Below are 18,912 nucleotides of genomic sequence, written 5' to 3'. Positions count from 1 at the left end.
GTGTCACACTGACATGTACTGGTGCTGCGAGAATTTCCGAAGAACTAAAAGAAAACTTGAGGGGATTCTTTTTACTTGTACTAATTTACTTATTATCCCACAATTAGGAGAAATGGAGTTTTAGTTGATTAGCTTATCTTAGCTTACGTTTGGGTGGACGTCTCATTTTCCCTTTACGAATAGTACTTTAAACAAACTGGGCATTTTTATTTGGCATCCTGTTAATATGCCCTCAATGCATAGTACACGAGCATTTTGGCATTTTGCATGCATCCGAATGTGGATTGCGCAGCGAGGATCGACCTCACAACCTCAAGCTGAGCACTGAAATGCCACAGCCACTATACTACCATGGTGGATTAAAAGTGCAATGATGCAGCTGCTAGTGCAAGCATGAAATCATATTTATTATGTCAAAAAAAGGGGGTGACATCTGCCAACTCCTCCCTCCCACCCACCGGGAATAGTGGATAAGCCCTCAAACAGTACCACTTCTACGGGCGTGCCCGATTGTCGCGCAACTGAAGCGCTTTCTGCAGATGTGCCTGGTCATTGCAGAGAAGGTCACCTTGCTTCCCCACACACGTGCAGAAGATGGGCAGCAGACGGGCGATTGAAGTGCAGCATTCTGTCCTCACACACCGAGCTTTCATCGAAGTCAACAGTGCAGTAACCACTTGGGCAAAGAACAATGGGCATCAAACGTTGCGTCTTTGTCGCTCCTACTACTACTACTGCTGAGGGAACGGGTCGGCCAGTTGCGTGACTCTCGGGTAGCGCAACCGTGGCGCCCCCGGTGGCAGCTGCTCCAGCTGGTCCTGTGCCCAGAGCAATAGGCGCAGCATTACGGACAGCTGCGGCCGCGTTGCATTTTGGTCCTCCAGCAGGGCAGCGTTCACTTCACTGGCCACCTTCTGCCGCTGCGACGGGTGTAGCAGGTCCCCAAATGGGCTCGACTGTGGTTCCTCAAATGCCAGAAGCGCCAGAGTCCGCTCCAGTTCAGACAGCACCTGTGCAAAGAGCTAACGGTACAGTCATGCTACAATAAAATGCGAACATGAGAAAGTGAACTGGATCACAATATTTCCCTTTTTAAATCTGCTGTTGTGTTCGACAAAAGGAGTGATTAATTCACAGATTCTTAACTTTAGGTCCAGGGTGCATTTACAGCACAACTACACCTTGATCACACATCTCGCTTTAAAGTAGTTAGGTGTATGTGGTGACTTTAATTAGTGTGATAAAATTAATGGTTTCAACACTTTTGTCAAATACATGTCTTAGCCCGTTCTCAACATACACGTAGTACCACACACTTTACAGGCTCCACAAGACGTCATTACCAGCACTGATGCTCTCAGGTGTGTCTCCCCTATACTAAATGCGCTTGTCAAGGCCATTGTGTGGTGGAAGTAAGATGGTTATGGCAGAAAGCTGAGCTAGTTGGTTTGTGTAGTTTGACATATCTGCAGCAGTAGCATACACAAACAACATGACAACACGATGGCCTGTCCAGTCTTCAGGTTAAGTTTTTCCATAAACTACAGAAGAAAGCTGTTTCCATTTACGGAAACTGTTCCGTCAATGTAAATAACCTAACGAGAGTAGTGAAGTGAATGAGGCCCCGGCCAGGTTTAAAATTCGCATAAGTTGGAATTTTCAAAAAGCTAGAAGAGCTACACAGTGATGGTTCTCAAATAAACTACTTGGCTCATATTTTACGAGAAATAAGCAGACCCTTATTTTCATAGCATGGAAGGAAGACGGCACATTGCCGAAGTACCAACTGAATCTTTACGCTAAAAGAGTATGCAGTCAATGAGCAATTTTCCAGACGGCCGAGCATTTAGACAACTCCGTGGCCCCACCACGTATTCCATACAGTCAATGTATAAGGACATCTGAAATTTCGGACGCTCAAAGTCCTTGCCGTCAGATTTTCCGGACTTTTGCATGACACCAGGACTAATACAGCATGAATCGAAGGCCCCGTCACCGCCCTTTTCATTATCTTGCAGCCTCAAACCAGCACTCTCACATGCCAAGCTGCTAAGGCCGTAGACAATTGTATTTTGCCACATGTTGATGGGTCCATTTGGCGAGCTTGGAGGGAGGTCGAGTGATCATATTGTGCTGTTGTACGATCTGCAACGCCAGACCTAGCTGCTTCGATGATCGTGACCGAACGTCCTGCTATGTGGTGTCATGCTTCTCACCGAGAACATTTACTGTGGTCATCTTTGCAAATGATTTCGAAGCGTGCAAAGCCCTACAGTAGGCTGACAACGAAAAAGAAATCGGTCTTGCCACAAGCTGCCGTCAGCAAGGAGCTCGGCATTTCGAAGCATATGATCCTGGATTTCCTCAAAAGTAAGATCTTGGAAGAGACTGGAAAATCAACCATGGTCAAAAAGAATAATGCAAGTTAAGGTGTCTACGTGAAGCTCGAGAAGACTCTGCTCGTGTAATTAAATGCCATGATTGCTAAGTGGGTGCCGGTCTTAGGCTGCATCTTGAAACAAAAGGCGCTTCAATGTGCTTCAAATGAACAGTGAAGACTTCAAGTTCAGTGACGGGTGGCTGAGAAAGTTCTCAAGAATTGAAATGACCGAGTTCAAGAAGATATGCAGCGAAGGCGGCGTTGCCGACGATTCAGCCATCGCGCAGTATCGCTACAGAAAGCTGCAGTCTTTGTTATAGCAGGTTACATTTGAGAAAATTTTTAACTGTGATGAAACTAGGTTGTTTTACAAATGCTCCCGGATAGAACACTTGCATTTGCTGGTGACTTTTACCATGGTGGAAAACACTGCAAGGAACAACTGACCATCCTTGTCGGCAACAACGTGTTAGGCAGTAAGGAGTTTCCAACGCTTGTCATAGGGAAGTAAAAAAAATCCAAGGTGTCTGAAGGGGGGCAACCCTACCTGTTCTGTGCTAAGCAAACAAGAAAGCCTACATAACAGAGCAGTTATTCCAAGAATATGTCCGCAACATGGACAGAAGGTTCTAACACCAAAACCGAAAAGTTTTGATATTTGTGAACTGTGCTAATTATGGACACGTTTAAGGACCTAAATGCTGTACAGATGGAATTTTGCCACGTGAAGTTTCTTTACACGTTGCGCGTGCTCAGCCGCATGGTGCTGTGCTCAGACAATGCAAAACTTACAGCGTTGACATTAGGTCTGCTGTCAGCAAGGTTGTAGACGCATGAAAGATGGTAATTCAAGACGTGTTTCACAACTGTTTTTGGCATGCAGGCTTCACACTTGGCATTGAGATGGTGACAAATATCAGCGTGCCCCATCAGTCCCCTACCATGACGAAATGCAGCTTCCGCACTACTTTTGTGCAAAATAGAAATAGGATTTACCGATCCATTCAGTAAATAAAAGCGTGCTGACAAAGTAAGCATTTGTTTATTGTTTTCTTGATACCCTTTGATAATGAAACATTCGCTTAATTTGAAAACTTATATTCGGCCTCATGAAACCGAATTAACGAAGTTTACTGTATATGAGGACTGATCATTAAGACACACAAGAAAATGGTGCTACATGTATTTAAATTTGCTGTTGTCCAATTTTGGTGCGAAGAACAGTGAATGTAGATACATGTAGCCGCATTTTATTGTGTTTTCGTCATCAGTCCTCATATATACCCTCTGAGCATAAACGAAGATTCAGTTCATAGTTCAGCAATGTGTCGTCTTCCTTCCGTCTTGTCAAAATAAGTGTCTGCTTACTTCCAGAGGAGCTATACAAGAGCCATGGAACAAAAGATACAGCTTAGGAACAAGACATACAGCTTGGATAGGTGCTTCAAATGAATTAATCTAGTTTGAATGTTTAAACATAAGGAATAGGACAGTGGGCATGTCCTCAATTTTCCTTATTTAACCTTCTGTCCTAAAGTTACATGAGAATTAGCTTGTCACCTGTGGGTTCTCCTCCCCGCACTCGCTGAGGTGGTCCTGGGCGTAGGCGAGCGCCTCCTCGGTGCGCCCCTCGCGGATGAGTTCGATGAGGTGCTGCTGACGCAGATGGAACAGCAGGCACCGATCATTGTCAAGCAGCTCAGGGCGCAGACCATTCAGCAGGGCCACCGCTTCCAACACTCGGCCCTGGAGTGGGAAATAAAGGCACACAATCAAATCTTAAATCTTTATTTCAACATCACATATACATACAATGCTCATGATTTCAAATGCAAACGATTCCTAAACTACTCCAGTGCATTATTTCAGTTCCAGATTCACCTGCAATAATTGTAACAGTGGCTTAATTCAGACTCCAATACTCCATGGCCAGCTGGCAGATTCAGGCAGTATAATAATGGCAGAGATTAATAGCGGCGGCTGGCCAGAAGAGCAGTATACTGTCTTTTGGAGCCAGTAGTAGCCTGAAGCTTTCTTTTTCCTTGCTCTTGCCTGGACGATCGGGCTCATCTTGGGCAGCCATCACAAGCACCCTATACTAATGCCGCTACAACTCCATGCTTAGAAACCAGCGACTGAGTGATTACATATCACATTTCTATGCATGCATAAAATGCATTCACTGCTGTTCGAGTTTCAATTTATGAGCACTGCACACGATGTTGGGGGCACAGCCAAAGAAGCCATTCATTGGCTATACAAGGATTGTGCCGGCTTACACTGCAGCACTTCTGCCGCCTGTTTATACAGAAGGACATATACACTTACAAAATTTTAGTCAAATCAGGCACAGAAGCGACATAGGCTACGCTGTGCCAGCCACCAAGGTGTAAAATCACAAGTAAAGCCAGCAGAAGCTGCATAACACACTGCGATGTAAGCATAATAAACCTAACACTTGGCACTTTATTTAGTTTACTTGCTACTGTTTAAACCTCCTATGTCTGTCAAGTTTCCACTTGAACAATTCCACTTAAGTGTTAACTGTAAAATACTGAAACATGCAAGCGGAGTTTCGTTGAAGAGGATAAGGAAGCTGTGCTGGGTCTCATGTGGTGCTGTGAACTGCTTTCACTGAGCGATACCTTCACATTCTTCATTTTGTAAATAAATGCCATCCATCGCCACAATATGTGTGTTTTGCCACCAACATTGAGGATATATATTTCTCAAAACTGAAGCCAAGTACAGGATATCTGCTAAATGAAAACTACTTCATGATTCCTGGGCTTCAGTATCCCAATCGGGACATGTGCTCTATACTGATTAATTAGAAAGCTGATGAATAAAAATTTGTAATTAGTTGACATCACTGCAATTTGTTTTGCAAGTTGTGCCTGCCACTTTGAGCAGTTCAAGTGATATGACTGAATTGCGATATTTACTACAGGACAGCTTTAATAAGCCTGTTTTCAATAATACAGATAGCCTGGTATATATGACTATCTGTGGATAGCCGCAGAAGCGGAGAGGTAAAGCACTACCCTAACTCAATGAGCACAGTATCGAACGCAATGTGTGGGGGTGGTAACTTCAGCTTTCACTGTTTGTGTGCTGTTTTTTCTCTTTTCACTTCAGCCCCATTCTCAACAGAAGCACGAGGCTGGCGCATCTCCACACACATAAAACTTAAATGCTGCATGGATGTCCTTGGTCTCAATTACAGTAGGCCTCCTTAATAGCCTAATTCACTTAACGAGCATCTCATTTCGCCTTATTCTCTTTGCCTATTGGAGGCAGCAGTAAATACAACAAGCTGCTTTTCAAGACGATGCATCTAATTCAATGCCACAATGATAGGATGGCATGCCTGGTTCCTTTAATCAAAGTGGCTTGTATGTTTGAGATCCAGGAAATAAAGTGGGTTTGTCCAATTAAAATGTCAAAAATATTCAGCTGTACCCATTGTATAATGACTGACGACAGTAATCTAACTGCCAACTACAATGCTAAATGACAACAGGATGCAGTATATCCTGTTTTAATTACTGCACCCCTGTTAAATCTCTCAAGCAACCCCCACTATGCCTAGAATCCTGGCTGTGTTGCGATGGCTACCCATCAAGCGGCCACAACCTATGCGAGGGTATCTGTTGCACATGGCATGTAATCGCTTTAATATATTTAAGGTTACATCCCTGGTGTTACCATGGCACATACATTCTGGGGCATCGGCCAAGAATAGGCATACACCAATACCGACTAGTACTACCATTGGTACCATGGTACTAGCATTTGCAGCTAGTACCAAAGTTTTCTCTTCAGGCCTGTACCCAATGGGCCCTATTGTCTAGTCAGCAAGATAGCAGCCAGCACAAACCTAGTGGCAGAAGCTAGCAGACAACTTGGGTCAAAGGGGTGTGTGAAAGAGATTAGATACATACTACAAGGTAGGTGACATTCCCAAAGAATGCTGTCTGCATTAAAAAAGAGAGCAGTGATGGAACCAAGGCTACCACCGAAATGGCGCAATCCATCAAGTACGTTGAGTACTTCCCAACGCAGATGGGGGTTCTGACCCGACCTGTGCGCCCTTTCCTAAGCACACCGGTACAGTAAGGGGTCCCGCCACCCTCCGGCAGCAGGCTTACACCCGCTACCTCCCTGAACCATTCCAGCCAAGTGTTTTATACACAAGGCCATGGCTCAGGTGATGTTCACTAGGTTATGGGAAGTATATGTGTTTAGTGAGTACAGCCATGCGTGACATGCCGCCATAGCGATAACTGTGGGAAGTTGGGCAATAAAAAATGGTCTGGGACACAGAAAGAATCACCCAAAGAAAAAAAAAGGAGCCAGACGATGGAACCAAGGCTGACGTCGAAATGGCATAATCCATCAGGTCTGCTTTGCATATTCTCAACACAGATGGAGTTTGTGACCTGACCTATGCACCCTTTCGTACTGGCACACTAAACGGTCTTGCTACCCACTGGTGTGCAGTAACTAATCATATGTACAGTAACTAAACTAGACCACAAAATTTATATGTTCATAAACATAGCATACTACTTTCAAGCATGCATTTTTTTCCTGCACAACATACACGACTAGAACAGCCTGCTGGCCAAAGTTTTCATGCATTTCTCTTCTTTCTCTAATGGCTTGCCAAACTTCCTACATTAGAGATGGCCTTTAGAATGTGTCTGTAGTGTATGGTTGTGAGACGTTTTTTAGATTTTTTGTGATTTCCTTGTTTTTCTGAGTTGTTGACTACTAGAAAAGTTGTTACGTGTTCGTTATATTGCTTTGTATGTCTATAAAATGTGTTACATTGGTACTTTGTCACTACAATAATGCCCTAAAGGTACTGTAGGTATACGCGTAGTGCATGCCAATGGACTGGTGGCGGCCTTGCGAAGTGTGCTCGGGAAAGGAGCCAGCCGTGCACCGTAGTTTTCTGCGTCGTTGATCGTGCTTCTCTGTCTTATTCCCATTTTCAGAGCAAATAAGCAACACCCTTTGCATGTGTGGGGTGGCCAAAGCTTGAAGGAATGTCGAAGAAGAATTGTTGCACGGTGGGGTGCTCAAATATTGGCAAAATCGTCTCGGCTATATGGTTCTAATCATTCCCCACAAAGCCTCATCAGCACGAATAGCGGTAGCAATGGATCACTGCCGTTTGCCGGGAAATTTCCTGTTCTCAGCTCAACACTCGGACTTGGTCAACGTCTCCATGACTACATCCGTGACTTCCTGAGGGGAAGGCAGGCCTCACTTTGAGTTGGCTTCCTGCAGTCGGCGCCAGTTGAACTGGGCGACAGGGGTACCCCGCAGGGCTCGGTTATGTCCCCTAGCCTCTTCAACCTGGCCATGATAGGACTGTCCAGGCAACTGACTCGAATCGGGAACCTCCAGCATACCATCTATGCAGATGACGTGACCATGTGGGTGGCAAAGGGGAGCGAAGGACAAATTGAGCACATTTTACAAAATGTGATCCAAACAATTGAGAAGTACCTCAAACCAACAGGCCTGCGGTGCTCGCCGAGCAAGTCTGAGCTGCTGCTATAAAGACCCAAGAGACGAGGGCCGAAACTGAAGGGATGGGACACAGGCGCCAACCCATGCGTCCACCTGTACACTGCTGAAGGCAACACAATTCCGGTGGTCAGTCACCTCAAGATGTTGGACATGACAACAGAGGCGAATGGCTCGAACACTATCGCAGTCGCTAAGCTCACCACGAAGGCCGAGAACGCCACACGCCTACTGAGAAGAGTGGCCAACCAGCATCACGGGCTCAAGGAGGTCAACCTGCTTAGACTGGCACAGGCCTTCGTAATAAGTCACTTCGTGTACATTGCGGCCATGCACAATTGGTCCAAGGTGGAAAGAGACAAGCTTGAAATGCTCCTGCGTAAGGTAGCCAAGAGAGCCATGGGTCTACCCATGCACATGAGCACGGAGGCAATGGACACATTAGGCATGTACAACACGCTGAGGGAGATTGCAGAGGCACAGAAATGAGCACAGATCACCAGGCTATCCGGCACACCTGCGGACAGATGGATACTACGAGAAATCGGCGTCATGCCTCGGGAGATCGAGTGTAACAGCCACGGGCTAACACCCGGCCAGAGGAAAAAGATCAAGGCAGCCCCTCTGCTCAGGAATGCGAACCCAGAGCATAACATTGACAGATGACTTGCTCGAGCCAAAGCACTTCTCCGACAGGCCACCGCCTCCGGGAACGCATGCTGCTTTACGGACGCAGCCAAATATCCTGGCAGACGAGCCTATGTAGCAGCAGTGGTCAACAAAAATGGCAGGGTCATCAATGCGTGCACGATCCACACGGATAGTCCTGAGGTGGACAAGCAGGTGGCCATCAGCCTTGCACTCTTAGAAGACAATAAAAGCTTGGTATACTGTGACTCCAAGAGGGCAATTCTGTCCTTCGGAACAGGGAGCATATCCCCGACCGTCGGCAGAATACTTGGTACTCAACACCTCACCCCACACTATATCAATTTGCTCCCAGCACACACGGGACCATTAGAGGGGCCACTCCCTAACCTCAACGAGACAGCACACACGGCTGCACGAGACCTGACTCACCGTGCGAGCCCGGACTCTCTCTTGGCAGGATGGGAGAGCAAGTGTGACCCCCTCATCACTTACAGCGACCGAGCTCTATGTTAGTCAAGAGAACCATGCCCCTACCGCACAAAGCACTAAATAAAGCACAAGAAGTCACATACAGGTGGCTTCAGACGGGCACCTACCCATGCCCGGCCTTCCTGCAGAAAATCTTTCCAGACGCACACCCTCACAATGCGTGTCGCTACTGTAAGGATATAGCTAGCCTTGCTCACATGCTCTGGGGTCGCACCCTGGCAGCGGGGGCCAGGACCACCAAGGAAAGTGGGACCGAGCACTACGCAGCTCGGACCTTGAAGCACAGCTCTGGGTTGTTTATCGGGCTCGCAACGTGGTGAAGGGGCATGGCCTCTCTGTCCCAACGTGGGAGCAGCCCACTGCAAGCTAATCGCACACACTGAGGGACCTCAAGAAAGTTATTCATCCATCCATGCACTTTTTCTTTTGTCGTGTCAGTGTTTTTTCCACTCGATCATACTTAGACAGGTAAGCAACGAAGTTTGTCTGCAGTGCAGAATGATATTTAAAGGCATTTCGCTAAAGTTCTGAATACCGCTTGCCACTTCTACCGTTAGCTGCTTCTTTACCGCATTGTGCTAGCTAGGCAGCACGACTGCACGAATGCATCGTGTTGTATGTTAAAGCCACTGAAGCTTGCAAAAACTGAAATCGTTGGTTTTATGCGGCACGGTAAATCCTCGCACCAGCTCTCATGCACTTAATGTTTTTACATCTATTTTATGCATGGCTTCGTGCATGTTGAATTGTTGCTAGTTGCTTCATGCATAATTGTATTTTTTCTTTTTTTCTTTTTTTTGAGGTGCAAGGTTTTCTTCCTGCCTTGTTTGTAAAGGGTCTAAATCATGCTGTGTCTTACTGGAATGATAAAGCAAGTGCTTCTTCAACATCTTTATTCTTTTCGCCCAAGGACATCTTAGATATTGCAGTTTCTGGGAAATGTGTTAAGAAAATAGGTAGTCCAGGGTGAGAATTGCTAATGGTTGCTGCACATGGTATTTCTGTTCCATTTTCGCTGAAAAGTTTGCGTCACGTTTGGGAAGTCATTACACCTCTATGCTATCTCAGTAGACTTATCGCACCAAGCGATTTGCTTGTTTCACAACGTAGTCCCTTTTTTCATGTGAATTTTGTACTCACTTGAATTCTTTCTTATTATGCTTACACCGCAGAGGACTAAACCCAGCCTTGCCTTTAAAGGGACACTAATGTGAAAAATGATTTCTTCTGCATCAGTAAATTACCATTCTACAACACCAAAAACACCACTCTTGCAATGATAAGACGTTTGATAAGCCAGAAAAAGCGCAAGAATGAAATACGGGTGGCGACGCCTACTTAAGTTCCCGCACCTGGGGGCTGTGACGTCTTGGATTTTGATGGCATCTTCTAGGGCCTACTAATTATATATAGCGGTATAGACTGACTACACTGTGTTCTAAAGGAACCAAATATTAAAGATGGCAAGTTTCGGGAACCTTTATTCAGCCAACGTGGCCCAAATGCGAAAACATACTTTGGAATCCCTGACGTCACGCTGACGTACAGACGCTGGGGTTTCGGCGCAAAATTCAAATACTGATACTTGGACCTTCATTTTTTCATCTAATAATCAAACAATTTCTTTTAAATGACTGCCTGCAGGGTTCTCAAGCAATGCTTCATTAGTCTAAACTGATTTATTGTGTCGCTTTAGTGTCCCTTTAAATAGATCTTGTGGCATCCCTCTCTAGTAACATTCGAGAAAGAAAATAAAAACTACTGAAAAGTTGGTCAGACTAGCTTTGTACGTCTCCAAGCAGCTCCCTTAGGGAATTTAATTTAAGATTGTGAAAACGGCAGCGGGAGCAGCAATTCATCGGCGTATGCAGCAGAATCGTATCGGCGGTACAGCGCCAGCTCACGCTCTTATTAACCCATGCATTTGCCGGCTTCGCTGACTAGTATACGCATTTCCATCAATAAATTCGCAATTACTCTTCTTGAGGCGACTTTGACAGCACTTTTTGGCAATGTCACATGTATTCATCGGCAGAAAGATCACTATGACACCTGCAGACATTGCACTGTGCAGGTTTGTTTGAGATATAAGTCTGCACTAACGATGTGTTCTAATTATTGAGGTACAGAAGCAGCATTACAGCAAAGGTTGAACTTATAAAAAGAAAAATGATCAAGACATCGCATTACTCAACAAAACCTAGTGGCTAGTTAACATGAGCTCCAGTTTGTGTAAATGGGGTTCATTGTGTTTGTCTGCGGGATGCACCTGGCGCGTATGTGGACCGGGTTGTCTCAAACACCGGTAACATCGTGTTCATGCCTGCACCCATAGAGGCAAGCGCCTTCCCTGCAGCTCTCACCGCAGAAGAAGCAGTCTGGCACCCGAACAAAGGAGACACCGCATCCGCAAACTTCAGCCACCCTTGCTGCAAAGGGTAGTCGTCTGCTACTGCTCCCAAGCCTACTGTTGGAAGCGCCCACCAGGTGGCATCAGTGGCATCTCTATAGGTGATGCACTATGTGTATACGTAAACAAATAGCTTTACAGAGCCAAAAAACTACATTGGCATTGCTCAAGGGTGCTCCAGGTTCAAATATGCATGTCACACGTCTTGCTTCCTAGTCCATTTATCATTGCACAAATTAAATGTCCACTGTACTTAAAGGGCCTCTCATCAGATCTGTCAATTTTGAGCTGACAAGCGCAGTTCATACAATGGGCATTAACGATCGAGTCTAAGTATGACATCCCTATGCGCTGCAGAAAGAGCTTAAATTTCAAATCAAATGCCATTTGCCCTTCCCTTCGTGGGCACCACGCTCCCAGCTGGAAAGTCGACGTCTATCACGCAAGTGCGCCTAGGTACATAGCAGTGCTGTGATGTCGCTCATAGTGACACGTGACTTTGAGAATTATGCAAGGCAACAGCAATTATTTGTTTAATCTGTTGCTTCAATAGACGAATTAACATTTAGAGAAATAACAAAACATACAAACCAAACGTCAGCATGTTTTTGTTTTACTTCATACTGTAGCAAGGAAAATGCACATCAGTTTCATCTGCTTGTTCTCTCGTTGTGTACACAGAGAATGAAACTCTCATTTCTTGTGTTTCAGTGCTGCGATCACGCTCTTTCGTGCTCTCACGACCGCCTCAGTGCTATATTCTGGCACTGACCTATACCTCTAATCAGGTGTCCTCGTGCACAGCACGCAAAATCGCCCGCTGCGCGAATTGAGACAAACACAACAGCTCGAGACCATCACTGGAAGTGCGCCATTCAGCAAAAACACGAGTGAAACAGAGAGAAGAAAAAAAGGCAGGGCCTGTGACATATGCATCAGGTGATATTCCAGCTCTGGTATAGGAAAACGCAGGGAAGGAATTTTGCTTGTGGAGGCTAGATGGGGCAAGTGGAGAGAGAGAGAGAGAGAGAGAGAGAGAGAGAGAGAGAGAGAGAGAGAGTTTATGTTGGCAGTGCTCCTTCAAAATGCCAGCCACCTGCAGCTGCATAGCGGGAACCCTCCCAAGTGTTTTCTGTCAGTGAGCTCCCCTCCTGAAATCATAAATTCGCAGCACTTCAAATATTTCTATCTCTGCTATTAATGCACTAATTTTAAAAACTCTTGCAGTAGAACACTCCTTAGAGGGTAACAACAATTTGCAGCGTATAACAAAAATTTGATATGCGGTATAGTGAGGGACCCTTTAAAGGGCAGTCCCAATGGTATCCGGCTAGATATGTTTTGCACCAGCTGTAGGCATTCTGTTGAAAATTTCTTACTCTTGCCACCACATCTGGCTTTTCCGCAGCCAATCATATCAGCACAAGCTCCATTAACATTTTGGGTCCAAGTGTTATTCCGAAGTGCAATGAAGTCAATTTCTTTCAAAGCAACAAACACATCAGCAGACCTTAAGTTCAAATGCTAGTTATTAGTGATATATTGCTGAATATTTTACAAACTTTTTATATCTGAAAACGCGACCAGTAATTAAGACATGCAGATTCGTGTTCCTCTGGCAACGTGACTTCTTCGTCACTGTCATTGTCCCTTGAAGACAGCCCATAATCAATATTGCAGTCCTCTAACTTGGAGTTCAAAAGAAGTTGTTGAATTTCTGCATCATTCGTAAAATGCACAGGCTTTCTGTGCTCATCCACTACGTCGTAAAATGAGGGGCACAAGCAAGACTGACGGACTACAAACTTTGTGGTCCCGTCTGTCGTACAAAAACAAAACATACTATCAAATTTTAGTTTAACCAACTTCTCAGTAGATGGTGCAACTAGTCTATGGATGTTTCACGTTTGCAAATTATCTCGAGCGCAGTCGAGTATGCTCGAGCACGACATTAAAAAGGTTAAATACATCTGTACTTTCAGAAACAGTTCAGCCAATACTGCAGCTTGCTGATGTTTTCACGAGTGAAGAATGGCAGCAGCCACATTGTACCGTTCACTTTACACAGTGCACTTCTTTTGCAGAAAGAATTGACAGCATTGCCAGCATTTGGGAGAGAGGTAGTTCAGGCTTTGCACAAGAGGTGCGCAGTCTCATTTCACACAAGCTCAGAACGTGCACTGAGCTGGCATGAACTAGTAAGTTTGTAAGGTGCATGCAGGATGAACTGAAACGAACTGTAGAAGAGGCAACCACTGTGTAGCTATACCTGGGGACATATTCTTGGGCGATCACTTATGGCGATGGTACCACTTCCACAAGATTTCACAAAAGTCAACCAACAAGAGCTCCTTTCTTTTGTATGGCCGAATCTTATGCGCATACACCTAGAGCCCATCCTTGGGAAAGTGAAATTACCTCCAAAAGTGATCATCCGAGAATGTGTCCTGTGTTCTACATGCCATATGTACTGCCCAAGGCCACCTCCACCAATCCACCGTGGTTGCTCAGTGGCTATGGTGGTTGGCTGCTGAGCATGAGGTAGCCGGATCGAATCCTGGCCATGGCGGCTGCACTTCGATGGGGGCGAAATGCAAAAACACCCTTGTATTAAGATTTAAGTGCACGTTAAAGAACCCCAGGTGGTCGAAATTCCCGGAGCCCTCCACTACGGCGTGCCTCATAATCAGAAAGTGGTTTTAGCAAGTAAAACCCCATAATTGAATTTAACCACCTCCACCAACTCAAATTTGTTCTCTAGTCATTTTCTGTCACACACAGAAAAAAGAATTTACTAGAAGGAAAGGAAGACGAGTCAGCCTGGTCAACTGTTATTTATTTTCGAGGAGGGCAACTGGAAAGACTGACCGATCGGGTTTAACACCCCAAAACAACACATACTATGACAGAGAGAGCAAGGACAGGACAGGAAAGGCAGGGAGGTCAACCATACCATACTATGAGAGACATCACAGTGGACGTCTAGGGACGCATTTTTACCGGTAGGGTTCTCTAACATGCAGCACACATAAGCATTATTGCATTATGCTTCCACAGCCAGGAGTTGAACTGACAACTTAGTGCGCCGCAGCACACTGCCACATCCACTAAGTCAAAGGGGAGTCTAGGGAAAAAAGAGGATTTCTGAAGGTTGATGAGGGAAAAAAAAGGAGTGTACGCATCCTCTGTGAGAACTTCTGCAATACAGAAACACACAAAGGGATAAAGACAACGCTTGCCTCCTGCAGACAGTCACGTATCCGGATGCGTTCGTCAAGCGAGTCAAGTGACACAGGCGGGACCACGCCAGCTTCGAGCCGGAACTTGTCAGCAGCCTCCTTGAAGCCCTCAGTGACCAGGTAGTCCATGACTAGCCGGTTCAAATCACTGCGGTGCAGGTGGACACCATCTAACCTCTCCAGCCACTCCACCCGACTTGGCTCCTCTGTGCTGGGAGCTGCCTTGTCGCTGGACCCTGCACAGTGTCCAACACCACGCTCTGATGAGTTACTTTTCAATACAGTTAGAGCTAAACGGTGTTAGCAGAAGTTTACAAGTCTGCACAACTATGAAGATTGTGGTAACAGAAACAATGGGTATTAACAGAGCATTTGCTTGGAACTTTAATTTCTCTGCTCGCAAACCACCTCAATGCTGAAAGTGGTTTGCCACCTGTCTCGTATCATCACCTCCTGTCCCTAGATCAGGCAGCTCTCAAACACTTAGGCTGTCTTATTAACCAAAGGCTGTCTGAATTTCTCACACAATAATCGTTCACATCTAGCCTCATGATCAAAGGAGTAGCTGGTCTTCGTAAAAATGTACATAAAATAGATGTACATGACACGACTGCATTTCGAAACCACGCCTACATTGTTGTTAAAAACATTTAATTATGGGTACTTCCAGGTTCAATTGAATTGCAACAAAATCTATGCGTGACAGGTCTGCAATCTGCTTTCACTTTCACAAAGCACGAGGAACCACAACTAAATATGCCTACATATCATTGCTAATTCACGATGCAGTTGCTTTACCAAGTGCACACATGCATTAGAAAAGAAACATGTACTACAAAGAAAACCTTTATTTATCGGTTCCTTGGTTCTTTTAGGCCTCTATCACGCGCTCAATCTGCACAATATCTGAAGTTCAAGCTGCTTTCACCGCCTGACATAAGTAGCACAGCCGAAAATTGTTTTGAAATGCAGGACCATCTTCTACCTCACATATAACTTTACTACGTGTAGCAAGTTTTAAAAAAGGTAAAATGAGACGGTTGTGGGTTGTTCCTAGGTACGGCAATCAACAACGAATTTCGAGGTAACCACTTTGAAACCACAATCAAGAACGACGAAAAAAGTTTCAAGGCAGGTTCCTTTTCACCGTTTGACGGCATCCTCTGCTTTCTGCGGTCGTGCGCCTAACTATTCTATTGCCCCAACGCAACGCGAAAGGTTTTCGGGCGCGCAAACGAAAAGAAGCTCGGCTAGTAATTGAAGGGAAGTGCTACCAATGCGAGTCGCACTACCGTTCAAGTATCAGAGGCGAAGGCCTTGCGTGCACCACATACAATTACAAAGTGAGCGCGGGTGTTGGCCCTTTCACTGCTCCTTTTAGCGACAGCTCATATTACCAAACACCCATAACTTATGGCCTCGAGAGAGAGATAACACTCGAAAGGCGCCCGAAGCATGCGAGAGCCTTTTGTATATACGATTTACCTCCCCTTAGACTTGTAAATCCGGCCTTACTACAATGAGCCCAACTGCGTCGGACACATATAAATTAAGCAACCAGGCGTAATGAAATCTGGCGAGTTTTTGGGCATAAATTGGCACCACTACTACTTCCTCCGTGTTGGCACAACCTAGGACTGCTTGCTCATCGCACGACTGAAAAGTCGCGGTTGTGAAATGTGACCAACTACCGTCTTTTTCGAACTCACATATATTTAACTACTCACTCGATTTGCTCAGAGATGTCGAGCTTTGACTCATGGCTGCGGCACAGCTAACACAGCTGCTCAGTGCGTTGTAAACTAGCGCGTCCACAAGACTGCTGCTCTCGGACCTCTCAGCGAGTTGTGGGGGTCAGGCAGCTAGTCGCGACGATGTCTGCAACTCACGGCACACTCGGTGACATGCACAGAAACATCATAATTCGTTTACAAGGCTCCAAACTACCGCACAGGCAGAGTTGCGCGCACAAAAATACAGACGACGGTGTGTCTCGTGCGACTAGCAGCAGAGAGCCTAGCCCACAGCACACATACACAAGCAAACACGACAAACGCACGCACATACAGCAGCTGTCCCACAATTCCGCACTCCTCTAGCGAGTGCAAGATGGCGGGTTCGGTGTGCTGCTTCGACATGGCTGGAGACGATTTTGCCAAAGCTTAATGCTGGTCGGGCTCCCTTGGTCCTGGTTCGACCATGGCCAACGAAAAGTAAGCCGGTGCTTTCGTTTCCGTTTGCTTAGTCTCCGTTCACGCCTCGCTTCTGAGCTCCCCGCAGCGTTTGATCGGGTCACCGTTTCACGCCTTCGAGAGCAGAAAAAGATGCAGATCCTTGATCATCCGTTTGATCTCGGCCGAGAGAAGAAGAAAAAAAATTAGCGGCACGCTAGTGCGAAGCGAAACTTGACACGTTCCTTGTCGCGTTCACGTCGCCGCGCTGGCCTTGGGCGGTGGCGACTGCCGTGGTCCCGTTTCGAAGGGCCCGACAGGGTCTCCTGTGAGCAGCTGGGCGCGGTGCCGCCGAAAGCAACCGGTGCAGGCGTGAGAATACTGTCCCCAGGAGGGGAACGGCCTGTGCATATTAAAAGCCCCGATCGCAGCAGCCAACGAAAGCAGAGACCTTGTCCTTCCAACGCGTGGCTCGCCTACGGGAGGTTGTACAGCCTCGCGGCTTATTGCCCCGTTGTTTTTGTTGTTTTACTTTATGTTTGAGACGTGCCTCGTTTATTGCACTTGTAAGGAGTTGAGTGCCGACGACGAGCTTGTCGTTCGAGCTGTCGCCACGCGGATATGGAACGGCGTCGTGTCACGATCAAGCACCTCTATTGCTGCGCGTTCCTCCTTTGGCGTGCGTGCTTTGCGCGATGCGGGTCGGAGCCGTCAACTGAGCAGCACCTCTGTGTGTGGGCCACATGGGTACATCCTTTTGTGTGCCGTTAAGCAGGTGAATGATATTTTATTGCGGTTGAATTTTTGCCCGTGTAAAAAGGAAGGAAAGCCCGTCTTGGTTTTCTTTACGTGATGTCAAAATTTCTCGGCGCAGCCAACTTGTTTCGCTTTGAGGGTTCCCTGTCGCTTGTAGTGAAAAAAATGGAACGGCTTCATGTGCAGCTGGGCAGTTCAGAGGCAACTTTGTAGTCGCATCGTTATGATGACACTTTGGTCAATATTTTGTAAAGGCTTCCAATTCCGTAAGATTACGCAGACAGTTGAGAAAGGAGAGCTGCAGTTTGGTTATTGCTCACACAAATGACTGTACTGCAGTCCACAATAAAAGGACTTCGAAAGAACAAATGTTCATCTGTTGCAGCTCATCAAAGGGGTTGCTGTTTTCGTATTGAATTTAAAGGCATAGACCATTATGCTTGTGTGCAGTTATCACTTTCCCCCCTATATGATGAAGTGACCTGGACTTCCCCCAACACTATTGCTAGCCCAGTATTGGCTGCTCCCCCCCCCCCCATGTAATGCGTTTCAGAAGTGACTTGTCTTCACTTATTTAAATATTAAATGGTGACAAAGTGATATTTTTTGAAAAGTCAGAGTTCACATAACTGGCAGGCAAAAAGAGAGTGTGCTTTAGTTGGCAATAAACTCTTCTGTTAAATATATATTCTAATCAACTCCTTAATTAATGAATGTAACGCATGTAGCAGTTGTGAATTTATAACCAGTCAGTGCTTGTTGCACGTCCACTCAAAATTTATCTTCAAACTGGCACCATTTTTCCCAAATATCCCTCCACACACTTGTGGCAAAGTGCGTGGGTGCCAGGTTTTATTCTCTTTTTCTTTTCTTTTTTTTTTCCTTTTTTTTTTTGAAGCCTTCTTTAAACCTGCAAGGCGAAGGTACACAAAGCACCAACATGTTTCGTTACTCAGTTTGGGGGGCTAGTACTTTGAAATTGGTGCCAATCGCAGAATTTCTGCTGAGTGGACGCGCCTTTAGCACTGACTGGATTACCTGCTATGGCGGTGTAGTGGTCATGGTGTTGCGCTGCTCAGCATCAGGTTATGGGTTCAGTTACCAGCCACGGCAGCTGCTTATCAATGGGGGGAGTTGGAAAGCTGAAATGCTCGTCTATTGGGCTAGTCGCACATTAAAGAATCGTAGGGGCATGTGTAACACAGCGCACACAAATGGTGACAAAAGGCAGAAAAAACGTCCACACGGTGCTGACCCCAACTGATTTCAAGAAAA

General features: G+C 45.9%; 2 protein-coding genes across 5 annotated transcripts in view; one reads left to right on the top strand and one right to left on the bottom strand.

Annotated features, from left to right (window-relative positions):
- Window positions 1-386: 386 nt before the first annotated feature.
- Window positions 387-16,820, bottom strand: LOC142560802 (glucose-induced degradation protein 8 homolog). Of its 2 annotated transcripts, none has more exons than XM_075673160.1 (4): window positions 16,438-16,820; window positions 14,711-14,946; window positions 3,941-4,126; window positions 387-1,022 (listed from the first exon to the last, which is right to left on the bottom strand). In XM_075673160.1, the coding sequence occupies exons 1-4, from the start codon at window positions 16,469-16,471 to the stop codon at window positions 732-734; spliced, it is 747 nt and encodes a 248-aa protein (XP_075529275.1). In that variant the 5' UTR covers window positions 16,472-16,820; the 3' UTR covers window positions 387-731. The 2 variants fall into 2 exon arrangements, with proteins under 2 accessions (XP_075529275.1, XP_075529276.1); XM_075673161.1 differs by having other exon boundaries at window positions 387-1,010.
- RhoGAP93B (MyTH4 and RhoGAP_KIAA1688 domain-containing protein RhoGAP93B) overlaps window positions 16,809-18,912 on the top strand; it is a 63,304-nt gene continuing 61,200 nt past the window's right edge. For all 3 annotated transcript variants that reach the window (XM_075673159.1, XM_075673158.1, XM_075673156.1), the window contains exon 1: window positions 16,809-16,923. In XM_075673159.1, the coding sequence (XP_075529274.1) occupies window positions 16,910-16,923 (14 nt within the window). In that variant the 5' untranslated portion in view covers window positions 16,809-16,909. The remainder of the gene's footprint in view (window positions 16,924-18,912) is intronic.

Source organism: Dermacentor variabilis, chromosome 10 (genome assembly GCF_050947875.1).
Source record: "Dermacentor variabilis isolate Ectoservices chromosome 10, ASM5094787v1, whole genome shotgun sequence".
Classification (NCBI taxonomy): domain Eukaryota; kingdom Metazoa; phylum Arthropoda; class Arachnida; order Ixodida; family Ixodidae; genus Dermacentor; species Dermacentor variabilis.
This window is presented reverse-complemented; position numbering and strand designations above follow the sequence as displayed.